This window comes from Artibeus jamaicensis, unplaced genomic scaffold (assembly GCF_021234435.1).
Source record: "Artibeus jamaicensis isolate MK-2021 breed Jamaican fruit bat unplaced genomic scaffold, CSHL_Jam_final contig_374, whole genome shotgun sequence".
Taxonomy (NCBI): Eukaryota; Metazoa; Chordata; class Mammalia; order Chiroptera; family Phyllostomidae; genus Artibeus; species Artibeus jamaicensis.
The window spans coordinates 782011-804837 of NW_026521808.1; the positions used below are offsets into that span (position 1 = coordinate 782011).

The window sequence follows — 22827 nt, forward strand, 5'->3', positions numbered from 1 at the left end:
ATTCTAAATTGGTTATATATATTCTTTACTTTGGGGTGAATATTTACTTTACCAAAATAATAGAATGACTCTGGCCAAGATGGCAGCATAGGTAAACATGGTACTCACCTCCTTCCACAACCATGTCAAAATTAAACCTAAAGTACAGACACCATTATTCAGAACTGCTTGAAATCTTGCAGAATGGCTGTTCCACAACTAAGGAATTAAATAAGAAGCCCCATGAAGACTGGTAGGGAAGAAAGGGGACTTGGATGATCTGGTCCCACACCCACTTGTGGCAGATAAAAATCTGGAGGGATAGCTCAGCTGTGGAGGAGCTTGTGGGTGTGGGACCAGATCACACCAGGCCCCACAGCCCAGGTTTCCACTGCTGCCAGAAAGAGAAGTTCGCATAATTTATAGCTGTAAAAACCAGATGGGATTAAGGCTGAGGGAGACCAGAGGGTTGCTGGATTCCCAGGCAGTTTCTCTTAAAGGCCGATACACAGAATTACTCAGACTCACTCCTCAGCTCCAGTGCAGGAGAAACAGCTCAAAAGACACCAGAGACATACATGAAGGAACTGAATTGTCTGGCATCAGGGCATGAGCTGGCGGGGGCAGCTTTCCCTCTGACAGAAGTGCTGACAGAGGCCATTGTTCCTTTGATGAGTTCTCCCCCAACAGAGCCATCAGGTGGCAGACCAACACCATATCTGAGACACCATCATCCTGGCTCACACTGTTTGTCCTAAATAGTGATTCCCTAAGACTCTGCTCCACCCAACATTTAGACCCACCCAAGCTATTTCCAGTGGCTTTTCCATATGAATAGCCTATCTTGGCTCATGCTTCAGATTTTCCTAAAATCTCTCAAATAATCAGTGTCTGGCCCTGGTGTGCCCCATACCTCTCACTAAGTGGCTCCAGGCCCAGCACTAGCAGCAGCTGGACTTGGTTCACAGCTTGGCCTCAACTGGGCACCTCTGAGCCCAGCACAAGTAGTAGCCATCTGCAGATCACTTTGTAGCTAATGCTAGATGATGGTTCTGGACACAATATAGGCTATGGCTAGCCTTGACTTGCACCTGTTGGGAGGCCCCAGAACCATTGTACCCAGTAGACAGCTTCAGACCACATTGCGCAACACTCAACAACCTCCTCAAGTGACGCATTCAAGGGGCCAACTCACGGACATTAGAGCCCTGCTGAAGTAAGTTCTGCCCTGTGGGGTGGGCCCCTGTCAAGCTGATACTCCATGGTGGTTGGAGGTTGGTGGTTGCAACCAATCTTTCCTGCTTATCAGCCTGGAGGAAAATCCACCCCCCACCAAATGACATGCCAACAGAAATCAAGTCTCAACTACAAGAGGAGGTTGTATACAGCTTACAGAGGGGGTACATCTTGAGGGTCCAGCTTGGATGACCAGGTAGGCTGTGCTGTTGGACCTCACAGAAACACCTACTATATTAAGCCATTCTACTAAGTCTGGGAGATGTAGCAACTCTACCTAATACATAGGGAAAAAACACAGAGAAGCTGCAATATGGGGAGACAAAGAAACATGTCCCAAATGAAAGAACAAAACTCCATAAAAAGAAAAAAAATGGAAACAAGCAATCTACTAGATGCCAGACTTCAAAACACTGGTTATAATGATGCTCAATAAACTTAGTGAGAAACTAAACAGCATTAAAAAAAGACCAATCAGAAATGTAAGATAAACTAACTGAAATAAAGACTAATTTACAGAGAATCAACAGTAGAGTAGATGAAGCTGGGAATGAAATCAGTGATTTGGAACATAAGGAAGCAAAAAACACCCAATCAGAATAGCGAAAAGGAAAATAAAACAATCCAAAAACTGAAGATAGTGTAAGGAGCCTCTGGGACAACTTCAAGCATTCCAACATTCACATCATGGGGGTGCCAGTAAGAGAAGAGAAAGATCAAGAAATTAAAAACCTATTTGAAAAATGATAGAAAACTTTCCTAACTTAGTGAAGGAAAAACACAAGTTTAGGAAGTGCAGAGTCTCAAACAAGATGAACCCAGAAAGGCCTATGCCAAGACACACCATAATCAAAATGCCCAAAGTTAAAGACAGACAGAATCTTAAAAACAGGGGGAAAAAAGCAGTTAGTTATGTACAAGGGAGTGCTCATAAGACTGTCAGTGTATTTGTCAACAGAAATGTTGCAGGCCAGAAGGGATTGGCAAGAAATATTCAAAGTAATAAAAAGCCAGGACCTATAACCAAGGTTGCTTTATCAGCAAAGCTATCATTTAGAATCAAAGGAAAGATAAGGAGCTTCCCAGACAAGAAAAAGCTAAAGGAGTTCATCACCACCAAACCAGTATTATATGAAATGTTGATGGGTCTTCTTTAAAAAGAAAGAGATAAAAAATATGAACAATAAAAAATGGCAAAAATACATATCTATCAATAATTGAATCTAAAAAACAAATGAATAGCAGAACAGAAACAAATTCATTGATACAGAGAACATTTTGATGGTTCCCATGTAGGAGGAGGGTTGGAGAGATGGGTAAAAAAGAAGAAGGAATTAAGTACAATTGGTTGTTACAGAATAGCCAAAGGGATATAAATTACAGCATAGGGAATATAGTTAAGAATGATGTGGTATGTAATTTCAGTATTTCTCAGCCTTTTCCCTTTCTCCTTCCACTAGTTGAGAGTGTGAGTGGACAGGTATTAGAGGAAAGAGCCAATAGACTTTTTTCTTAATAGATCTTGCTGTTTGAATACTCTCTCTTTTCATTTTTTGAAATTATATTCCACTGATTATGCTATTATAGTTGTCCTAATATTTCCTCTTTGCCCTCCCTCCACTCAGCACCCCCCCCCACTCTCTCAGGAAATCTCCACACCATTGTTCATGACCATGGGTCATGCATATAGGCTCTTTGGCTTCTCCATTTCCTATACTGTACTTTACATCCCCATGGCTATTCTGTAACTAACAATTTGTACTTCTTAATCCCCTCACCTTTTCACCCATTCCACTATACCCCCTTCCCATCTGTCAATCCAAAAAAATTTTTTAAAGTAAAAAACATCTTAAAGTATTCCACTGGAATCAAAACTATTGAAACACCCATTGCTACAGGGTTCACTCTTTTTTTAAGTGTTTTTTAAAAGATTTTATTTATTTTTAGAGAGAGGGGAAGAGAGGGAGAAAGAGGAAGAAACATCAATGTGTGGTTGCCTCTCATGTGGTCCCCACTGGGGACCTGTGACATGTGCCTTGACTGATATTGAACTGGCAACCGACCCTTCGCAGCCTGAGCTCAATCCACTGAGCTACACCAGCCAGGGCATAAGGTTCACTCTTTTTTTTTAATTTTTTAAAATTTAATTATTGTTCAAGTACAGTTTTCTGTCTTTTACTCCTATCCCAGCCCACCCCCCCAGTGCTCCTCACCTCCCTCCTATTTCCACCCTCCTTAGTTGTTGTCCATGTGTCCTTTATACTAGTTCCTGTAAATCCTTCCCCCTTTTCCCCTGAAATTCCCTCCCCTCTCCCCTCTGGTCACTGTATCCTTGTTCTCTATTTCAGTGCACAAGATTCACTCTTAATCTCAAATTGTCATCACTGTGGAGTCAAGTACCACCAGTTGAGCCATTAGAATTATGTCAGAGTTAGGAAACATCAAATAGTCATGCTTCTTCCACTCCTGGCAATGAATCCTGGTGGAATGACATTAAGCCATCTGAGATAATGCTATGGCCACTAAAGTCAGTTTCAAAAAATTGCCACACCTATGCAAATATTTGCCACTCACAGACAACTTCCAAATCTTCATCTCTTGCCTCCATCTTTTAATATTTTTATGACATCATTTATTAGTCAGGGTCCTACAGGAAGTATATACCTCTTTCAAACTGGATAATTTTAAGAGGTTTAATAAAGATACTGTTTACAGACACATTCTAAGTAAAATGCCAAAGGTTAAAGATAAAGAGAGAATCTTAAAAGCAACAAGGGAAAAGCACTTAGTTTTATACAAAGGATTTCCCATAAGATGGTCAGCTGATTTCTAAAAAGAAACCTTGCAGGCAAGAAGGGGCTGGAAAGAAATATTGGAAGTCATGAAAAGCAAGGACCTACATCCAAGATTATTCTCTCTAGCAAAGCTATCATTTAGAATGGGAGGGCAGATAAAGTGCTTCCCAGATAAGGTCAAGTAAAAGGAGTTCATCATCACCAAGCACTTACTATATGAAATGTTAAAGGGACTTATCTAAGAAAAAAAAGATAAAAATATGAACAATGAAATGACAACAAACTCACTGCTATCAACACTGAACCAAAAAACAAAAACTAAGCAAACAACAAGAAAAGCAACAGAATCACAGGATTGGAGATCACATGGAAGGTTATTAGTGGGTAGGAGGGAGGGGTGAGAATGGGGGGAAAGGTACAGGGAATAAGAAGCATAATTTGTAGGTACAAAATAAACAGGAGGAAGTTAAGAACAGTATAGAAAATGGAGAAGCCAAAGAACTTACATGTACAACCCATGGACATGAACTAAGGTGGGGGGAATGCTGGAGGGAGGCAGGTGCATGGTGGAGGGGCATAAAGGGGAGAAGAAATTTTTATGACTGTAATAGTATAATCAATAAAATTTACTTAAAAAAAGAAATAAATACAATGCTTAAAAAGCTGGAAGACCTAAAGAATATGGTGAAGAGGTATACATTTCTTCTAATAAAAGAAAAGAAAATCTTTCTTCAGGAATACAAACACAAAAATTATGACATCAGCATGGCCCTAATATAAAGCAAACTAAAATATAACATGGTTTTGAACTACCCATAGAAAATAAGGAAGGACAATACATTTGATCTTAATAGTAAAATCATTGGAACTTTAGGCAAAAGAACAATCACAGCATATCACATAGTTCCATATTAAATTCATAAACTTATTATAAGAAACACACTAAAATAATATAAGTGCTGTTTTTAATTTTTAAAGTTTATAATAAATATATAGACAAAGGAAGGAGTTACTTACCAATATAGTACAAAAGTATTATCAATTTTAGTTTAATAAAAGTAAAGGTATGGCTGGCATCTATTGAGAAATGGAATAATTATAGGCAGGGAAAGGGCACTGTTGTTAATATCCTTAACTTACAAATTATAAAGCCAAGAGTTATTCAATCACGAAAATATAACAGTAGGTGTATAGTATATTTTTAAAATTCTAATGATGGCCATTTGGGGAACTAAAAATACTGACCAAAATCTAAAGGAACTGGAATGGAAAGAAGCACGATGCTAAATCCTCATTTAACGTAAAATAAAGTAAATATATAATGTGTAAAGTTGAAAAACAAAACATTAGCATATAAGTAATTTTTTAGAGATGACCACCAAAAATACAATGCAGAAATACTTAAAAATTGAGGCTTCTAGGGAGTGGGATTTACAGCCTTTCTGTAGTTTTAAATATTTTTAAAATCATTTTTAATTTTTCAATTACAGTTGACGTACATTATTATATTAGTTTCAGGTGTATACTCCAGTGACTAGATATTACATAACATACTGAGTGATCATCCTGATAAACCTCATACCATATATACTTATTAGAATATTGTTAACTATTACACACCACATCATTCTTTCCATAGCTACCCTATCCATAAGTCAGGCTTAACCTAAAAGGAATGTGGAAAACCTTAGAACAGATATAAAGTAAAAATTTTGATTTAGACTGGACCTTCTCATTTTAAACTTACCCTAAAGTGAATTTTAATTACTAAAATCAAATACTTCTTATCCTGAGGACCCATTCTCCTGAGAGCAGGTCTCAATTCTTGTTCCTATTCCTCACAGAGGTTATATACCACATCTTTTGATACCAAATGTGAGTTAAAACTTCAGTGCATAGCCCTTTGGCATATATTCAGGCCTGAAAGTCTCGTGGTCAACTGGATTATCAACTGTAGCTTCCCCTCTGACATTGATGTCTCTATTTTAGCACTTGAGTGGGTTTTTTTTTTTGCTTTTGTATACATTTTCAGCTATGTATTTAAAATATATAAAAATTATTATCTATTATTGCTATGTATTTGTAATAGTGGATAGATCTGCCCAGGTCAACTCAAACTCACATGCTAACAAAAATCTCCTGGGCTCATTTTTATTGTAAAAATTATATATAAATCTTAAACTTATAATAAGTGCTAATTTAGTTTTCATTTATTGAGAAATGTCATATGTACATATACTTTTGTAGCACTCTTGCAGTAGCAACATGATTACTAATATATGGCTTGTTATATTCTAATCAAGCTATTTTGTGGTTTGGATGTGGGTAGGTGTGAAACATCTGAAAGATATGCCAATTCTGCCAGGAGAGATATTCAAATATAAATGGACAGTGACTATAGAAGATGGGCCAACTAAATCAGATCCTCGGTGCCTGACCAGATATTACTTGAGCTCTGTTAATCTAGAGAGAGATCTAGCTTCAGGACTCATTGGCCCTCTCCTCATCTGCTACAAAGAATCTGTAGATCAAAGGGGAAATCAGGTGAGTTCTCCTCTCCCCCAAGTGCTGTATTTGAAGCCAAAAATTGAATGATAATATATATGAACTTCCACATAATATTTTGTACTCCCTCAGTCTATGTCTCCCAGTAGCATGCAGAAAATATAATCATCTGCAATACTGACTAATAAAAGAAATGAGCTGGGTCTCTCACAGCTGAGAGACCCAGCTCACAGCTTAACTGATTTTGGGTTTGGTATAATAACCTTGCCTGCTGGGTGCATAGGAGACCTGGGCCCTAAATTATTTCTATAATACTCATACCCAGTCCAAAATTCCACTCCCTGTAGTAGATCTTGCCCATTTTAACATGCTAAATTGTCACCTATTTTTAGGTGACACACAAATCTATAAAATAGCCTAGACTTCTCTGGAGTTCAATGAATATTTGTTGAGCAAAAGACAAGGAAAGATATATATCTATATATCTTTCATATATAATATTTCAGATATATGACTAGAATTGGACCACTTCTGCTACTTTAAAATGTAAAGTTAAATTCTCTGAATAAGAAAACCTTACTTCTTCACAAAAACTCATTGCCATATTGCTAAGGCTTGATGATATGTCCATTTGGGCATTTATGATATATAGAATTCCTATAAGTCTGAAAACATTTCATTGGTTCAGAGACTAAAGCACATGAATTTTAATGCAGAGAAAACACGTGGCACACAAACCCAGAGAGGCATAAATTTGTCTAAGTACCTATCTTGAAAATATATTCCTAATTATAGTTTTTCCACTAAATTTTGGAAAAGGACCAAAATATACCTCTATATTCTTTATTCTCTTCTCCCCAGCATTTTGGTTTCTGTAACAATAGGTTACGCAAAACAAAATTGATAAATTGATACATATTAGTGAAGTCTACTAATTAGAAGATTCAATTAGCAAATGGCTAACTCATAACTTTGGTTCATATACAAACTGCTCTTCTGAAAAATACTTTAAATTATTTAAATAGAAAACTTAAGCTATTCATGTTAATTAACACTTTATGATTCATCTTATCTTTGTTATTTGGTCTCTGTTTTATATTTTTAATTTTTTAATATATTGGTAGCATTGTGGAAGGGCACTTGGTAGATGGACATTTAATTAAGGCATTAATCTTATTTAGCATGAGTAACTTTTTAAGAAAGATACTGAATAATCATTTGCATCTTTAGAAGTAAAACCCCTCCATAAAGAACATAGAAAGAATGAAGCTACAGCCTGTACCAAAAAATCAACCAGCATTTGGCTTTGGGTCCAAAATAAATGAAGTTTAATGGGTCCAGTCACCCTCTAGCTCTAAGGATACATTTGCTCTAGACATACACTTACTGCTCATAGTACCCACTCCCACTCCCAGGCCCTGGTATATGCCATAATGTTGACCCTATGGAGAAATGGAACCAAAAGATTATAGGTATATACCATGCATACCATCACTTCTATTACAGACTGCAAATTTCTACCTGATAATAGTAGTAGTATTTTCTTCTTTCAATGCATGTAATTAACAGATGATGTCGGACAAGAGAAATGTCATCCTGTTTTCTGTATTTGATGAGAATCGAAGCTGGTATCTCACAGAGAATATGCAGCGCTTCCTCCCCAATGCAGATGGGGTGCAGCTCCAGGATCCAGAGTTCCAAGTTTCCAATATCATGCACAGTAAGTAAAGCAGCACCTGAATCTAATAGGTAATAGATAAAGGGAAATTGAAGCCACCAAATTGATGCCCATATAATGGAGTAATTTATATACCATGCAGGAGTCATAGTTCCTTAAAAATTGTTACATATGAACATATATAATTTTATATAAATGTATATGATTATGAAACATATCTTTTTCTTTTTTAATATCTAGTTAACTTTATTTCACATTTTTAATTTTTGCTCAAATATAGTTGTCTCCACTTCCCCCACCACTCTCCCCCACCCCACCCAGCCCCGCCTCCCACCCTTGATCCTACCCACTTTGGCTTTGTCCATAGGTCCTTTATACAGGTTCCTTAATGACCCTTACCCTATATTCCCCCTTTATCTCCCTCCCCTCTGGTTACTGTCAGTTTGTTCTTAATTTCAATGTCTCTGGTTATATTTTGCTTGCTTGTTTGTTTTGTTGATTAGGTTCCACTTATAGGTGAGATCATATGGTATTTGTCTTTCACTGCCTGGCTTATTTCACTTAGCATAATGCTCTCCAGTTCCAGCCATGCTGTCACAAATGGTATGAGCTCCTGCTTGCAGAGACAGAAGCATAAAATGGGGTAAAAATAGCCTCTTCAACAAATGGTGTTGGGAAATCTGCACAACTACATGAAAAGAAATGAAACTCAACCACCGACTTACACCATGCACAAAAATAAACTCCATATGGATAAAAGACTTAAATAAATCACAATACCATAAAAGTCCTAGAGGATAATGCTGTTGCTGGAAAATCTCAGATATTCCATGCAGCAATATTTTCACCAATATATTCCTTAGAGCAAGGGACATAAAGGAAAGAATAAACAAATTGGACTTCATCAAAATAAAAAGCTTCTGCACTGCAAAAGAAAACATCAGCAAAGTCAAAAGGGATCCAACTGTATGGGAAAATAAATTTGCAAATGATATCTCAGACAAGGGTTTGATCTCCATATTTTTTCTTTTAGAAAGCATCAAATATTCAGATAACTTTATTTTTAAAGGATAAATCAAATAAGACACAGCTTTCATTTACCCAAACATGAATAATTCATACTTAGTGTAAAATACACTCAACTGGTAAATTACACATGAAATACAAAGAGAAACAATTTCATACATATAAAACAATTGCCAGCTATAGCAATTTAACAGTCAAATTAATCAAGACATTGTACATTAAAAAAGTCAACATCTTTTTTTCCAGCTTTATTGATATATAATGGACAAATAAAAAAAGTATATATTTAAAGTGTATAATGTGATCCTTTTGATAATCACTTGATTGCCTCCTTCTTTATATCTCTCCATCTCTTTCCACATTGCACTTTTCTACTAACCATTCTGGGTTTAGTTAGCCTGTGTTAAAACATTTTCTCCATCATTATATAATCCTATATAAGCATGCATATATATTGTATTACTCTGCTAGTCCTGCCATAACAAAGACTGCCGCCACAGACTGGATGACTTCAACAACAGAAATTTATTTCCTCACAATTATGGAATCTAGAAGTATGAGAGATCAAGGTGTCCTCAGGATTGGTGTGTTCTGAGGTTTCTTTCCTTGTCTTGCAGATAGCTGTCTTCTCCCTGGGTCCTCACATAGTCATTTCCTCTGTGCATGCACATGTCTATGTACAAATTTCCTCTTCATATAAGGACATCAGTCATATAGACTTAGAGCCCACCCTAATCACCTCACTTTAATGAATTACCTGTTTAAAGGCCTATCTATAAATGCAGCCACATGAGCCACTATGAGTTAGAATTTCAATATATGAATTTGGGTGGGAGCACAATTCAGCCTATAGCATACATACATATGTGTGTCTGTCTGTTTGCCTAAATAAACACACAGATAGGAATGGTAAAAAAATATGATAAAAAATTTCATTCTCACAGGGAAATACAAAATAGAATACCAATGTAATAGCACTTTATACTTAACAGGCTAGCAAAATTATAAGACAATTATTACTAGTGGGCTTGTGAGTGAAAGGGTATTCCCATATAATGTTAGTAAAAAACAATCTGATTGAAAGCATTAAATTAAAAATATATGCTTTTGGAGTTCTGGTCCTGGTTAAAATGAAATAAGTGCGTGTTACCATGTGTATCCCACTGAACTTAGTTAAACATCTTTAACAGAACAGAATAGAGAGCCCAGAAATAAACACATGTCTCTATGGTCAAATAATATTTGACAAAGGAGGCACAAGCATACAATTAAGTAAAAACAGTCTCTTCAACAAGTGGTGTTGGGAAAACTGGACTGGTACATGCAAAATAAGAAAGAAAGAAACTAGACCACTAACTTACAGCATCCACCAAAATAAACTCAAAATAGACAAAAGACTTAAATATAAGTCATGACAACATAAAACTACTAGAGGAGAACATAGGCAGGAAAATTTGAGATATACCATGTAGCAATTTTCTTGCCAATATATCTCCTAGGTCAAGGGAAATAAAAAAAATAAACAAACAGGACTACATCAATTTAAAAAGCTTCAGCCCTGGCTGGTGTGGCTCAGTGGATTGATCACCAGCCTGAGAAACAAAGGGTCACCAGTTCAGTTCCCAGTCAGGGCACATGCCTGGGTTGTGGGCCATGTCCCTAGTATGAGGCAACCACACATTGATGTGTCTCTCCTTCTATTTCTCCTTCCCTTCCCCTCTCTAAAAATAAATAAAATCTTTTAAAAAAATCTTCAGCATGCATAAAGAAACCATCATCAAAATGAAAAGGGTACCAACCATATGGGAAAATATACTTGCCAATGATACATTTGACAAGGCTTTGATCTCCAAAATATATAAAGAACTCAGGGACACCAGGAAAACAATGAATCAAATTAAAAATGAGCAAAGGACCTGAACAAACACTTCTCTGAAGAGGACATACAGATGGCCTATAGACATATGAAAAGATGCTCAACATCACTAGTAGTCAGGGAGATACAAATTAAAACCATATTGAGATATCAACTCACACCTGTCAGAATGGTCAGCATTAATAAACCAACAAACAGCAAGTGCTGATGAGGCTGTGGAAGAAAGAGAACCCCAGCGAATTGTTGGTGGGAGTGCAGACTGGGGCAGCCAATGTGGAAAACAGTATGGAATTTCCTTAAAAAACTAAAAATGGAACTGCCTTTTGACCCAGCGATCTGCTGCTGAAAATGTACCCTAGGAATCCTGAATTACCAATTCAAAAGAACTTATGTGCCCCTATATTAATAGCAGCACTATTTACAATAGCTAAGTGCTGCAAACAGCCTAAGTGCCCATCGGTAAATGAGTGGATCAAAAAACTACAGTACATTTGCACAATGGAATACTATGCAGCAGAAAGAAAGAAAGAACACCTACCTTTTGTGACAACATGGATGGAACTGGAAAACATCATGCTGAGTGAAATAATCCAGTCAGTGAAAAATAAATACTATATGATCTCACCTATAAGTGGAATCTAATGAATAAAATAAACTAACAAAAATTTAAACTTTTATTCTGATACTGTTAAAGAGAATGAAAAGACAAGCCACAGATTGGTAGAAAATATTTGCACATCACATGTCTGAACTGCAAGATTCAACAGTAAGAATACAAACAAACTCCTAAAAATGGACAAAAGTTTTGAACAGACACATCATCAGAGAAGATATATGGAAGGCAAAGTGTTACATAAAAAAAACTCATCATTAACCATTAAGGAAATGCATATTAAAACCACCATAATCACAATTGGTCCCCATGCGCAAAAATTAATTCAAAATGGATCAAAGACCTAAATATAAGATCTGAAACAATAAATTACATAGAAGAAAACATAGATACTAATCTTATGAACCTTCATCTTAGAGAAAATTTTGTGAATTTGACTCCAAAGGCAAAGGAAGTAAAGGCAAAAATAAATAAATGAGACTATATCAAACTAGAAAGCTTCTGCATGGCAAAAGAAACCACCAACAAAATCAAAAGACAGGCAATCAAATGGGAGATGATATCTGCAAACAACAGTTCCAACAAGGGGCTAATATCCAAAATATATAAATAACTCATTGAACTCAACACCAAAAAAAAAATCCAATTTAACAATGAGCAGAGAACCTGAAAAGGCACTTCTCCCATAAAGACATACAAATGGCCAATAGATATATGAAAAGATGCTCAACTACCTACTGGGAAGATGAAAATCAATACTACAATGAGAGTCCACCCCACATCTGTTAAAATGGCTGTTATCAACAAGACAAATAATAACAAGTGTTGGAGAGGTTGTGGAGAAAAGGGAACCTTCATTCACTACCAGGAGGGATGTAAACTGGCATAGCCACTATGCAAAACAGTTGGAAGGTTCCTCAAAAAATTAAGAATAGTTACCATACTGACCTAGCAATCCCTCTTCTATCTACCAAAAAAACTAAAAAATATTTATTTGCAAAGATATATGCACCCTTATGTTGATTGCAGCATTATTCATGTAGCCAAGAGTGCAGACAACTAAAACGTCTTTTATTAGAGGATTGGGATTGGATAAAGAATATGTGGTGCAGGACTTCTGGCCAAAATGGAGGCATAGGTGGAAACACTGTACCTCCTCACACAACCAAGTTTAAAGACAACAAAGTTTTAGTAACAAAAATGCAACCAAAACACAGAAAATTGAACTGTACAGAAGTCTGACAACAACAAACCATTCAGCCAGACCAGTAAGAGGGACAGAGTCAGCAGCTGGCAGAGAAGGGCCATGTAGGAAAAAGCAGCTGGACCGACCTGGATGCATAGGCTGTGGTTGGCAGATCCCAGGCATGGGGTGACAACTGGCAGATCCAGTGGGGGTGCAAGGCGGCTGGTTGACTGCGGTCACACATTCGCACACAGATAAACCAGGCAGAGGAATGAGCAATGAGACAGACCGCACAACCCAGGGACCCAGCAGTGGGAATTAAAGCCTAAAAGTGCCAATTGGAAAAACTTTCAGGGTCGAGGTGCCGGGAGAAGCTTCCAGGCTCACAGAGAGTTCATTGGAGAGACCCACAGGGTCCTGGAGGGTGCACAAGTCCACACACCTGGGAACCAATGCAAGAAGGGCCCAATTTGCTTGTGGGAAGCAACACAGGAGACCAAAATCTGAAAGAGAGCAGAACAAATGCCATTGCCCTTCTCTGACCCCACCATAACATACAGTATCACAACACAGTGACATGGATTACCCCACCCTGGTGAACACCTAAGGCTCTGCCCCTCATACATAACATGCAGGAACAGACCAAAACATTATGACTCAAGAAGAACAGCTCAAAGCCCCAGAGCCAACACTTCTAAGCAACCAAGAGATAGCCAACCTATCAGATGCACAGTTCAAAACACTGGTGATCAGGATGCTCACAGAACTGGTTGATTTCAGTCACAAATTAGAGGAACAAATGCAGGCTAAACTAATTGAAATGAAGGGAAATGCACAGGAAACCAATAGTGATGGAAAAGAAACTGGGACTCAAATCAAGGGAGTGGACCAGAAGGGAAAAAAAATGACCAAACAGAAAAGGATGAAGAAACAAGAATTCAAAAAAATGAGGAGAGGCTTAGGAGCCTCCAGGACATCTTTAAACATTCCAACATCCAAATTATAGGGGTACCAGAAGGGAAAGAGGAACAGCCACAAGTGGAAAACTTATTTGAACAAATAATAAAGGAGAACTTTCCCCATCTGGCAAAGGAAATAGACTTCCAGGAAATCCAGGAAGCTCAGAGAGTCCCAAAGAAGTTGGACCCAAGAAGGAACACACCAAGGCACATCATCATTACATTAGCCAAGATTAAAATGAAGGAGAGAATCCTAGAAGCAGCAAGAGCTAAGGGGACAGTCACCTACAAAGGAGTTCGCATCAGACTGTCAGCTGATTTCTCAAAAGAGACCTTACAGGCAAGAAGGGGCTGGAAAGAAGTATTCCAAGTCATGAAATCCAAAGACCTACATCCAAGATTGATCCATCCAGCAAAGCTTTCATTTAGAATGGAAGGGTAGACAAAGTGCTTCTCAGATAAGACCAAATTCAAGGAGTTCATCATCACCAAGCCCTTATTATATGAAATGTTAAAGGGACCTATCTAAGAAAAAGAAGATAAAAAATATGAACAGTGAAAGGACAGCAAACTCACAGTTATTAAGAACCACACCTAAAACAAAAGCAAACTAAGGGGACAGCTAGACCAGGAACAGAACCATAGAAATGGAGATCACATAGAGGGTTAGCAACAGGGGAGTGGGAGGAGGAGAAGCGGGGAGAAGGTACAGAGAATAAGTAGCATAGACAGTGGGGAGAAAATAGACAAGAAGAAGGGCAAGAATAGTATGGGAAATATAAAATCTAAAGAACTTGTGACACATGGACATAAACTAAAGGGGGGAATGGTGGGAGAGGGGGTGTGCAGGGTGGAGGGGAATGAAGAGGGGAATGGGACAACTGTAATGGCATAATCAATAAAATATATTTTTTGAAAAAGAATATGTGGTGCATATATTGTATGGAATACTACTGCCTTTATTATATGAAATGTTAAAGGGACTTATCTAAGAAAAAGAAGATAAAAAAGATGAACAGTGAAAGGACAGCAAACTCACAGTTATTAACAACCACACCTAAAACAAAAGCAAACTAAAAGGACAGCTAGATCAGGACTGGAAACATAGAAATGAAGATCTCAAGGAGGGTTAGCAACAGGGGAGTAGGAGGAGGAGGGGGGGAGAAAGTACAGAAAATAAGTAGCATAGACAGTAGATAGAAAATAGATGGGGGGGCAAGAATAGCATGGGAAATATAGAATCTAAAGAACTTGAGACACATGGTCATAAACTAAAGGGGGGGAATGGTAGGGGCAGGGGTTTCAGGGTAGAGGGGAGTGAAGGGGGGAATAGAACAACTGTAATGGCGTAATCAATAAAAATTTTTTTAAAGTTAAAAAAAGAAAAGATAAAATACTGCCATTTGCAACAACACGGATGGACCTTGATAATATTATACTAAAAGAAATAAGTCACTCAGAAAATAGGTAATACAAAAGTGAAATTCATAGACAAACACAATAGTGTGGTGGTTATCAGAAGGAAGAGAGTGAGAGGATAGTAAAGGGTAAAGGGGACCAAATATATGGTGGCAGAATAAGATTTGACTTTGGGTGGTGGGCACACAATGCAGTATACAGAGTATGCATCATAGAAATCTATACTTGAAACCTGTATGATCTTATTAACCAATGTCACCCCAATAAATTTAAGAAAAACACAATGAAATACTTTTATACCACTATTTTAATAGCTAAAATAAAACAAATGGACAATATTAAATATGCTAGCAAGAGTTCAGAGAAATAGGAACCCTCATACATTGCTGGTGGAGATGTGTAGTGAATGATACATTCTGGAAGACAGTTTGACAGTTTCTTTTATAAACATGTACTTACCACATTACTACCTGATGGAGGTTTGTTTTGTTGGTTTTCTTTTTCCTGTTTTTTTCCTCTGTGTAGTTACTACTTCCCCCCTTGCAACTAATAAGCAGTTTGTAGGGAGACACTTTGAGACCATACAAATGTCCTGCTCCTTCCCATCGTACAGCATCCAAATCCATCTTTACCATGATGGTAAAGACTCTCCTCACCTTGGTATTAGGACCTAGCCGATCAAATATTAACAATCTACTTTTCTGGATAATATAATACTCTCTCTTCTCAGATATAATATAATCATTTTAATCCTATTATGACTATCCAAAATGATAAATACTGTTAGTGCTAAAACTTCTTGTTCTCCATTTGTTTTGCAGGCATCAATGGCTATGTTTTTGATAGTTTGCAGCTGTCAGTTTGTTTACACGAGGTGGCATACTGGTACATTCTAAGTGTTGGAGCACAGACTGACTTCCTTTCTGTCTTCTTTTCTGGATATACCTTCAAACACAAAATGGTCTATGGAGACACACTTACTCTATTCCCATTCTCAGGAGAAACTGTCTTCATGTCAATGGAAAACCCAGGTTAGTTATTTATGTTATTCTTTTGTTAATAGCTGTGATAGCTTCACTAGTCAGTCATAAGCACTTTTGGCGTTAGTGGCAAGATACATTTGGGCAGATACTAAGTGGTTTAAGAGATTTTTGCTAATTGCAAGGTATTTTAATGACAGCACCACAGTGAGTTTTTTTGGTCTGTATTAGTAACTTATTTTTAATTATATTTTACTGACTATGCTATTACAGTTTTCCCAATTTTTCCCCTTTGTCCCCCCTCCACCCTGTAACCCCAACCCTCCGGCACCCCCCCCCTTAGTTCATGCCCATGGGTTGTACATATAAGTTCTTTGAGTTCTCTGTTTCCTATACCATTTTTATCTCTCCCTCTCTATTTTATGCCTACCAATTATGCTTCTTCTTCCCTGTACCTTTCCCCCCCAATTCCCCCCTTCTCCCTTCCCACTGATAACCCTCCATGTGATGTCCATTTCTCTGGTTCTGTTCCTGTGCTAGTTGTTTGCTTAGTTTTTCTTTTGTTGTTTTTTTTTTAATTTTAGGCTCATTTGTTGATAGTTTTTAGTTTGTTGTCATTTTATTGTTCATATTTTTATATTCTTTTTCTTAGAAAAGTCCCTTTAACATTTCATATAATAAGAACTTAGTGATGATGAACTCCTTTAACTTGACCTTATCTGGGAAGCGCTTTATCTGCCCTTCCATTCTAAATGATAGCTTTGCTGGATAGAATAATCTTGAATGTAGGTCCTTGCCTTTTGTGACTTTAAGTACTTCTTTCCAGACCCTTCCTGCCTGCAGGATTTTTTTTGAGAAATCGGTTGATAGTCTTCTGGGCGCTCCATTGTAGGTAACTCTCTTCTTTCCTCTTGCTGCTTTTAAGATTCTCTCTTTTTCTTTAATCTTGGATAACTTAATTATCATGTGCTTTGATGTGTTCTTCTTTCAGTCCAACTTCTTTGGGATTCTCTGGGCTTTCTGGACTTGCTGGAAGTCTATTTTCTTTGCCAGATTGGAGAATTTCTCCTTCATTATTTGTTCAAATAAGTTTTCAGTTTCTCGCTGTTGTTTTTCTCCTTTTGGCACCCCTATAATTCGGATATTGGAATGCTTCAGGTTGTAAAATGACAATAAACTCACAATTATCAACAACTGAACCTGAAAAAAACAAAGCAAACAAAAAACAAATTAAGCAAACAATTAGTTCAGGAACAGAATCACAGAAATGAAGATCACTTGGAGGGTTATCAGTGGGGAGGAGAAGTGGGAAGAATGTGGGGAAAGGTACAGGGAATAAGAAGCATAAATGGTAGGTAGAAAATAGAAAGGGGGAGGGTAAGAATAGTATAGGAAATAGAGAAGCCAAATAACTTATATGTATGACTTATGGACATGAATTAAGTGGGAGGAATTTTGGTGGGAGAGCGTGTGCAGTGTGAAGGGGAACAAAGGGGGGTGGGACAACTATAATAGCATAATGAACAAAATATATTTTTAAAAAATACAAAAAATAACACCAAGTGCCAGTGAGGATGTGAATAAAAGGGAATCCCCATGCACAGATGGCAGTAATGTAAACTAGTTCAACCACTATGGAAAACAGTACAAAGTTTCCTCAGAAAAAATTAAAATTACAACTACCATATGATCCAGCAATTCCACTTCAATGAAAATGAAATCAGAAACTTAAAGAGATATCTGTGCTCCCATGTTTCCTATAGCATTATTCACAATTGCCAAGATATGGAAATAACCTATGTCCATTTATGAATGAATAGATAAGGAAAATGTGATGCATATAGAAAAACAATATGAATTCATAGAAATAGTAGAATGGTAGTTAGATTATGTTTTGTAGCATGCTTTTTTCACTTAATAATATATATATGAACATCATCACTTAAAAAGATTGCTTAATATTCCATACCAGGATATTGTATCAGCCTTGGATGATAAAGGAGCTGTTGTCTATTGAAGCCCAAGATGTACTCCTACCCACTGTGGTCAGCTGGGTTCTGTCTCTCTGGGTTACTTTGATAAGAACAAGTTCCAAGATTGATAACAGCTTACAAAATTGGTTATATTACTGAGGCAGCAGACTGATCCATATATTTATAATACTGACCAAGTCTCAAACTTGGTCAGGCACTTTCTACCTGTACCAGAAGTTGAAAGAGGAGAATGACAGCTAAGTTGTCTTCAGGGAAATTATAAATATTTCTTTTTTACATCTGTGGTTATAACTATATTTTATTTCAAATTTTGTATATGTGGAATTATTTATTTTAATTTGGTTATTTTCATTGACTTTTTGAGATTTATTAATTAATGATAATATTTAAAATTTCTTTTTATTCATACATGTAATTCAAAAATATATTCTCATTAAAAAATTCAGCCCATACAGATAAAACTAAAAGGCCCTCTTTATCACTATTGCCAATTCCTCGGAGTTTGGTATATGTCATTCTAGACCTGCTTTATGAAGTTTCTTTTTTTTTTAGAAGAAAATCAGAGAATATTTATTTCTATAATCATGAAGTGGAAAAAAATCTTTCTTTTTTATTTGTATTTTGAAGTATAATTTATTGATTATGCTATTACAATTTTCCCAATTTTTTTCTTCTCTTTATCCCCACTCTGCCCTGTACCCACCACCCTTCAGCATTCCCCCACCCTTAGTTCATGTCCAGGATTGTACATATAAGTTCTTTGGCTTCAATGTTTCCTATACCATTCTTAACCTCTCCCTGTCTGTTTTTTTTTTAAGATTTTATTTATTTATCTTTAGAGGGGAAGGGAAGGAGAGAGGGAGAGAAACATCAATGTATGGTTGCCTTTCATGCATCCCCTGCTGGGAACTGGCCTGCAGGGAACCAGCCTGCAACCCCGGTATGTGCCCTGACTGGGAATCGAACCGCGATTTTCTGGTTCGCAGGCCCGCGCTCAATTCCCTGTCTGTTTTTTAAAAAATATTTCATTTATTTATTTTTGGAGAGAGGGGATGAGAAGGAGAGGGAGAGACACATCAATGTATGGTTGCCTCTCATGTGCTCCCACTGGGGACCTGGCCTGCAAGGCAGGCAGGTGACCTGACTGGGGATTGAACCAGCGACTCTTTGGTTTGTAGGCCAGCACTCAATCCACCAAGCCATACCAGCCAGGACTCCCAATCTATTTTATGCCTAATAATCATGCTTCTTATTCCCTGTACCTTTACCTCCCCATTCTTCCCCTCCTTCTCTCCTCCCCCTCCCCACTGAAAACCGTCCATGTGATCTTCCTTTCTGTAATTCTGTTCCTGTTCGATTTGTTTGCTTAGTTTTTGTTTTTTAGGTTCAGTCATTGATAGTTATGAGTATGCTATCATTTTACTGTTCAAAGTTTTTATCTTCTTCTATTTCTCAGATAATTCTCTTTAATATTTCATATAATAAGGGCTTGGTAATGATGAACTGCTTTAACTTGATCTTATCTGGGAAGCACTTTATCTGCCCTTCCATTCTAAATGATAACTTTGCTGGATAGAGTCATCTTGGACGTAGGTCCTTGCCTTTCATGACTTCCAATACTTCTTTCCAGCCCCTTCTTGCCTATAAGGTTTCTTTTGAGAAATCAGCTGATAGTCTTATGGGAACTCCTTTGTAGATTACTGTATCCTTTCCTCTTGCTGCTTTTAAGACTCTCTTTTTCTGTGTGTGTGTGAAATGCCTACTACCAGTAAGGTACTATGCTCATTTATTTGAAGAATATGAAGGTCTCATTTTCTTCTAACACCCAGGATGATTATATTTACTATATATATTTTTAAGGGAATTGAAGCATGGCAGTTCATGGGCCTAAACAATAACATTACAGATAATATAATCAAAGGCTTGATCTAATTCTTTGCTTTTATTAAAATGGTTCACTGTTTCTCTACACTGATTGCTCCAAAATAATACCAGGAAAGCATCCTATTAGTTTTATTTACCTTAACCTGTGCTTTAGACAAGCATAAGTATTTGATGATAAGACAGCGGGTCAACAAATGAAGTATTATATATAGAATACAAATAAAAGTTTATTGTACAAAATTAAGGCCTTCACATTTCATATTTCACTAGTAGGCTAAAGAAAGCCTAGGTAATTTTTGAAAACCTATACAAAAAATTCACTTTTACTTCCTCCCACCCCCAACTATTAAAATGGTCTGACCAAATGTTATCAAAACAAACACTATAAATAACACCAAGTCCTTTAAAGAAAACTATCCCAAATGTTATTTCTTTGCATAGGTAATCTTCATAGCATGGGATGGTGTGACCTTAAATCCTTATAAAGCATCCCTGGCAGCTCCAGCCTGCCCATCATTTTCAAATTCAACAAATGCAATGTCATGCCTCCCGTGTACCAAACATACTTTCTTGAAACCAGAGAACTGATTAAACAGCATGGATAACATCATCTCATTAGTCTCTTCTGGTAGATTATTAAGGAATAAAATATAGTTTGGCGGGTAATCAGGGACCTGAGGATTTGGTGTTGCATTTCCTTGGGTATTAGCTGAATTTGGTACTCCCTGACTAGGCTTTTTATTAGCAGTAATTGCTGTCTGTTCCACAGTTTTGGCTTTTTTCTTTTCTTTTTTTCTTCTCTTTGTCAGCAAAGGTCCACTCATTTTAGATATTATATCAGAATCTGTTTTTGCATACTGGACTTGCATTGGTTTACCATAAAATTGAAATCCTGGTAACTGTCTTAGGGCATATTTGGATGAGCCCAGTTCTTTAAATATAACAAAGGCTTGACCCCACATCTTCATAGTCTTTAGAAGCCACAGTATCTACCACATGCCCAAACTGAGAAAACAGAGCATACAGGGATCTCTTGAATTCTTCTTTTTTTAATTTTGTCATTCATATTGTTGATATAAATTGTATGGTTTGGTCTGATATCCATTTTTTTGAGTTAAACTGTCCAAATACCCTGAGAACTGCACAATGTCTCTAGGAAACAAAAGCTGGAAACAGTTAAGACTCTCTCTTTATCTTTAATCTTTTTTTTTAAAGAGTGGCTTTTTTTAAAGATTTTATTTATTTATCTTTAGAGGGGAAGGGAAGGAGAGAGGGAGAGAAATATCAATGTATGGTTGCCTTTCATGCATTCCCTGCTGGGAAGTGGCCTGCAGGGAACCGGCCTGAAACCCCGGCATGTGCCCTGACTGGGAATCGAACCGCGATTGTCTGGTTCGCAGGCCCGTGCTATCTTTAATCTTGAGTAACTTAATGATGAAGTGCCTTGATGTGTTCCTTTTGGGGTCCAAACTTTTTGGGATTCTCTGGGCTTCGTGGATTTCCTGGAAGTCTATTTCCTTTGCCAGATTGGGGAAGTTTTCTTTCATTATTTGTTCAAATAAGTTTTCAATTTCTTGCTCTTTCTCTTCTCCTTCTGGCACCCCTATGATTCAGATGTTAGAGTGCTTAAAGTTGTCCCATAGGTTCCTAAGTCTCTCTTCATTTTTTTTTAATTCTTGTTTCTTCATTCTATTCCAGTTGGATGTTTGTTTCTTCATTTTGTTCCAAATCATTGATTTGAATACCTGTTTCTTTCCCTTCACTGTTGGTTCCCTGTATATTTTGCTTTATTTCACTTATGGTAGCCTTTGTTTCTTCCTTCATTTTGCAACCAAGCTCAAACAGTTCTGTGAGCATCCTGATTACCAGTGTTTTGAACTCTGCATCAGATAGGTTGTCTGTCTCCTCATCATTTAGCTCTTTTTCTGGAGTTTTGATCTGTTCTTTCACTTGGGCCATATTTCTTTGTCTTGGCATACTTGTTATGTTGTAAGGGAGCAGAGCCTTGGGTATTCCCCTGGGCAGGGCAACTATAACCCTCTTTGCTGCTTAGTGGCAATGTCTGTGGGGGAGGGGTCAGAGAGGGAGCAATGCTGCTCCCTTCCTCTGCTGTAGCCCCACTTTCCAAAAAACTCTCCTATGAGACTGAGGGTTTCTCCCACCATGGCAAGCCCTGCGGTATTTTTTTTTTATTTTAATTTTATTTAGTTATTTTTCAAGTACAGTTTTTTAAAGCTAGCTTTGAATGTTTAGTTTCCCATTCAGCCAGCCCCACCTTGCCACGAATGCTCTCTGCTGCCCTGCCTGTCTCCCATCTCCTCCCCTCCTACCAGTCTGGGTGAGTGTTTCTTTAGCTCTTTGATTGTTGGAGTTCCATGCAGTTTGATTTAGTAGCACTTCTGGTTGTTTATCGTTTTTTCATTGGTTTTTACCCTTCTCTTGGTTGTGCGAGGAAGCAAAGCATTTCTACCTATGCCTTCATCTTGGCCAGAACTCCTGTTTATGAAGTTTCATTTTCCCTTTTCCCACTCAATTAATGTCTGCCTGAGGAAAAAGAAGGTATTAGTTTTGCCTAAATTATAACAGTTAAATTTTGAGTCAAAAATCTTATTTAAATTACTCATCTTGGACTTCCAGCCAAGGTGGGGGCATAGATGGAAATACTGTACCTCCTCACACAACCAAATTTAAAGACAA

At 37.3% G+C, this 22827-nt stretch overlaps 1 protein-coding gene and 1 pseudogene across 2 annotated transcripts in view; one reads left to right on the plus strand and one right to left on the minus strand.

Moving 5' to 3' along the window:
* The window catches only part of F8 (coagulation factor VIII), a 203053-nt gene that overhangs the window by 94637 nt on the left and 85589 nt on the right, over positions 1-22827 (plus strand). For both annotated transcript variants that reach the window (XM_053664492.1, XM_053664493.1), the window contains exons 11-13: positions 6340-6554; positions 8085-8235; positions 16094-16303. In XM_053664492.1, coding sequence (XP_053520467.1) covers positions 6340-6554; positions 8085-8235; positions 16094-16303 — 576 coding nt within the window. The remainder of the gene's footprint in view (positions 1-6339; positions 6555-8084; positions 8236-16093; positions 16304-22827) is intronic.
* On the minus strand, positions 20556-21235 carry LOC119055501 (U2 small nuclear ribonucleoprotein B''-like; annotated as a pseudogene).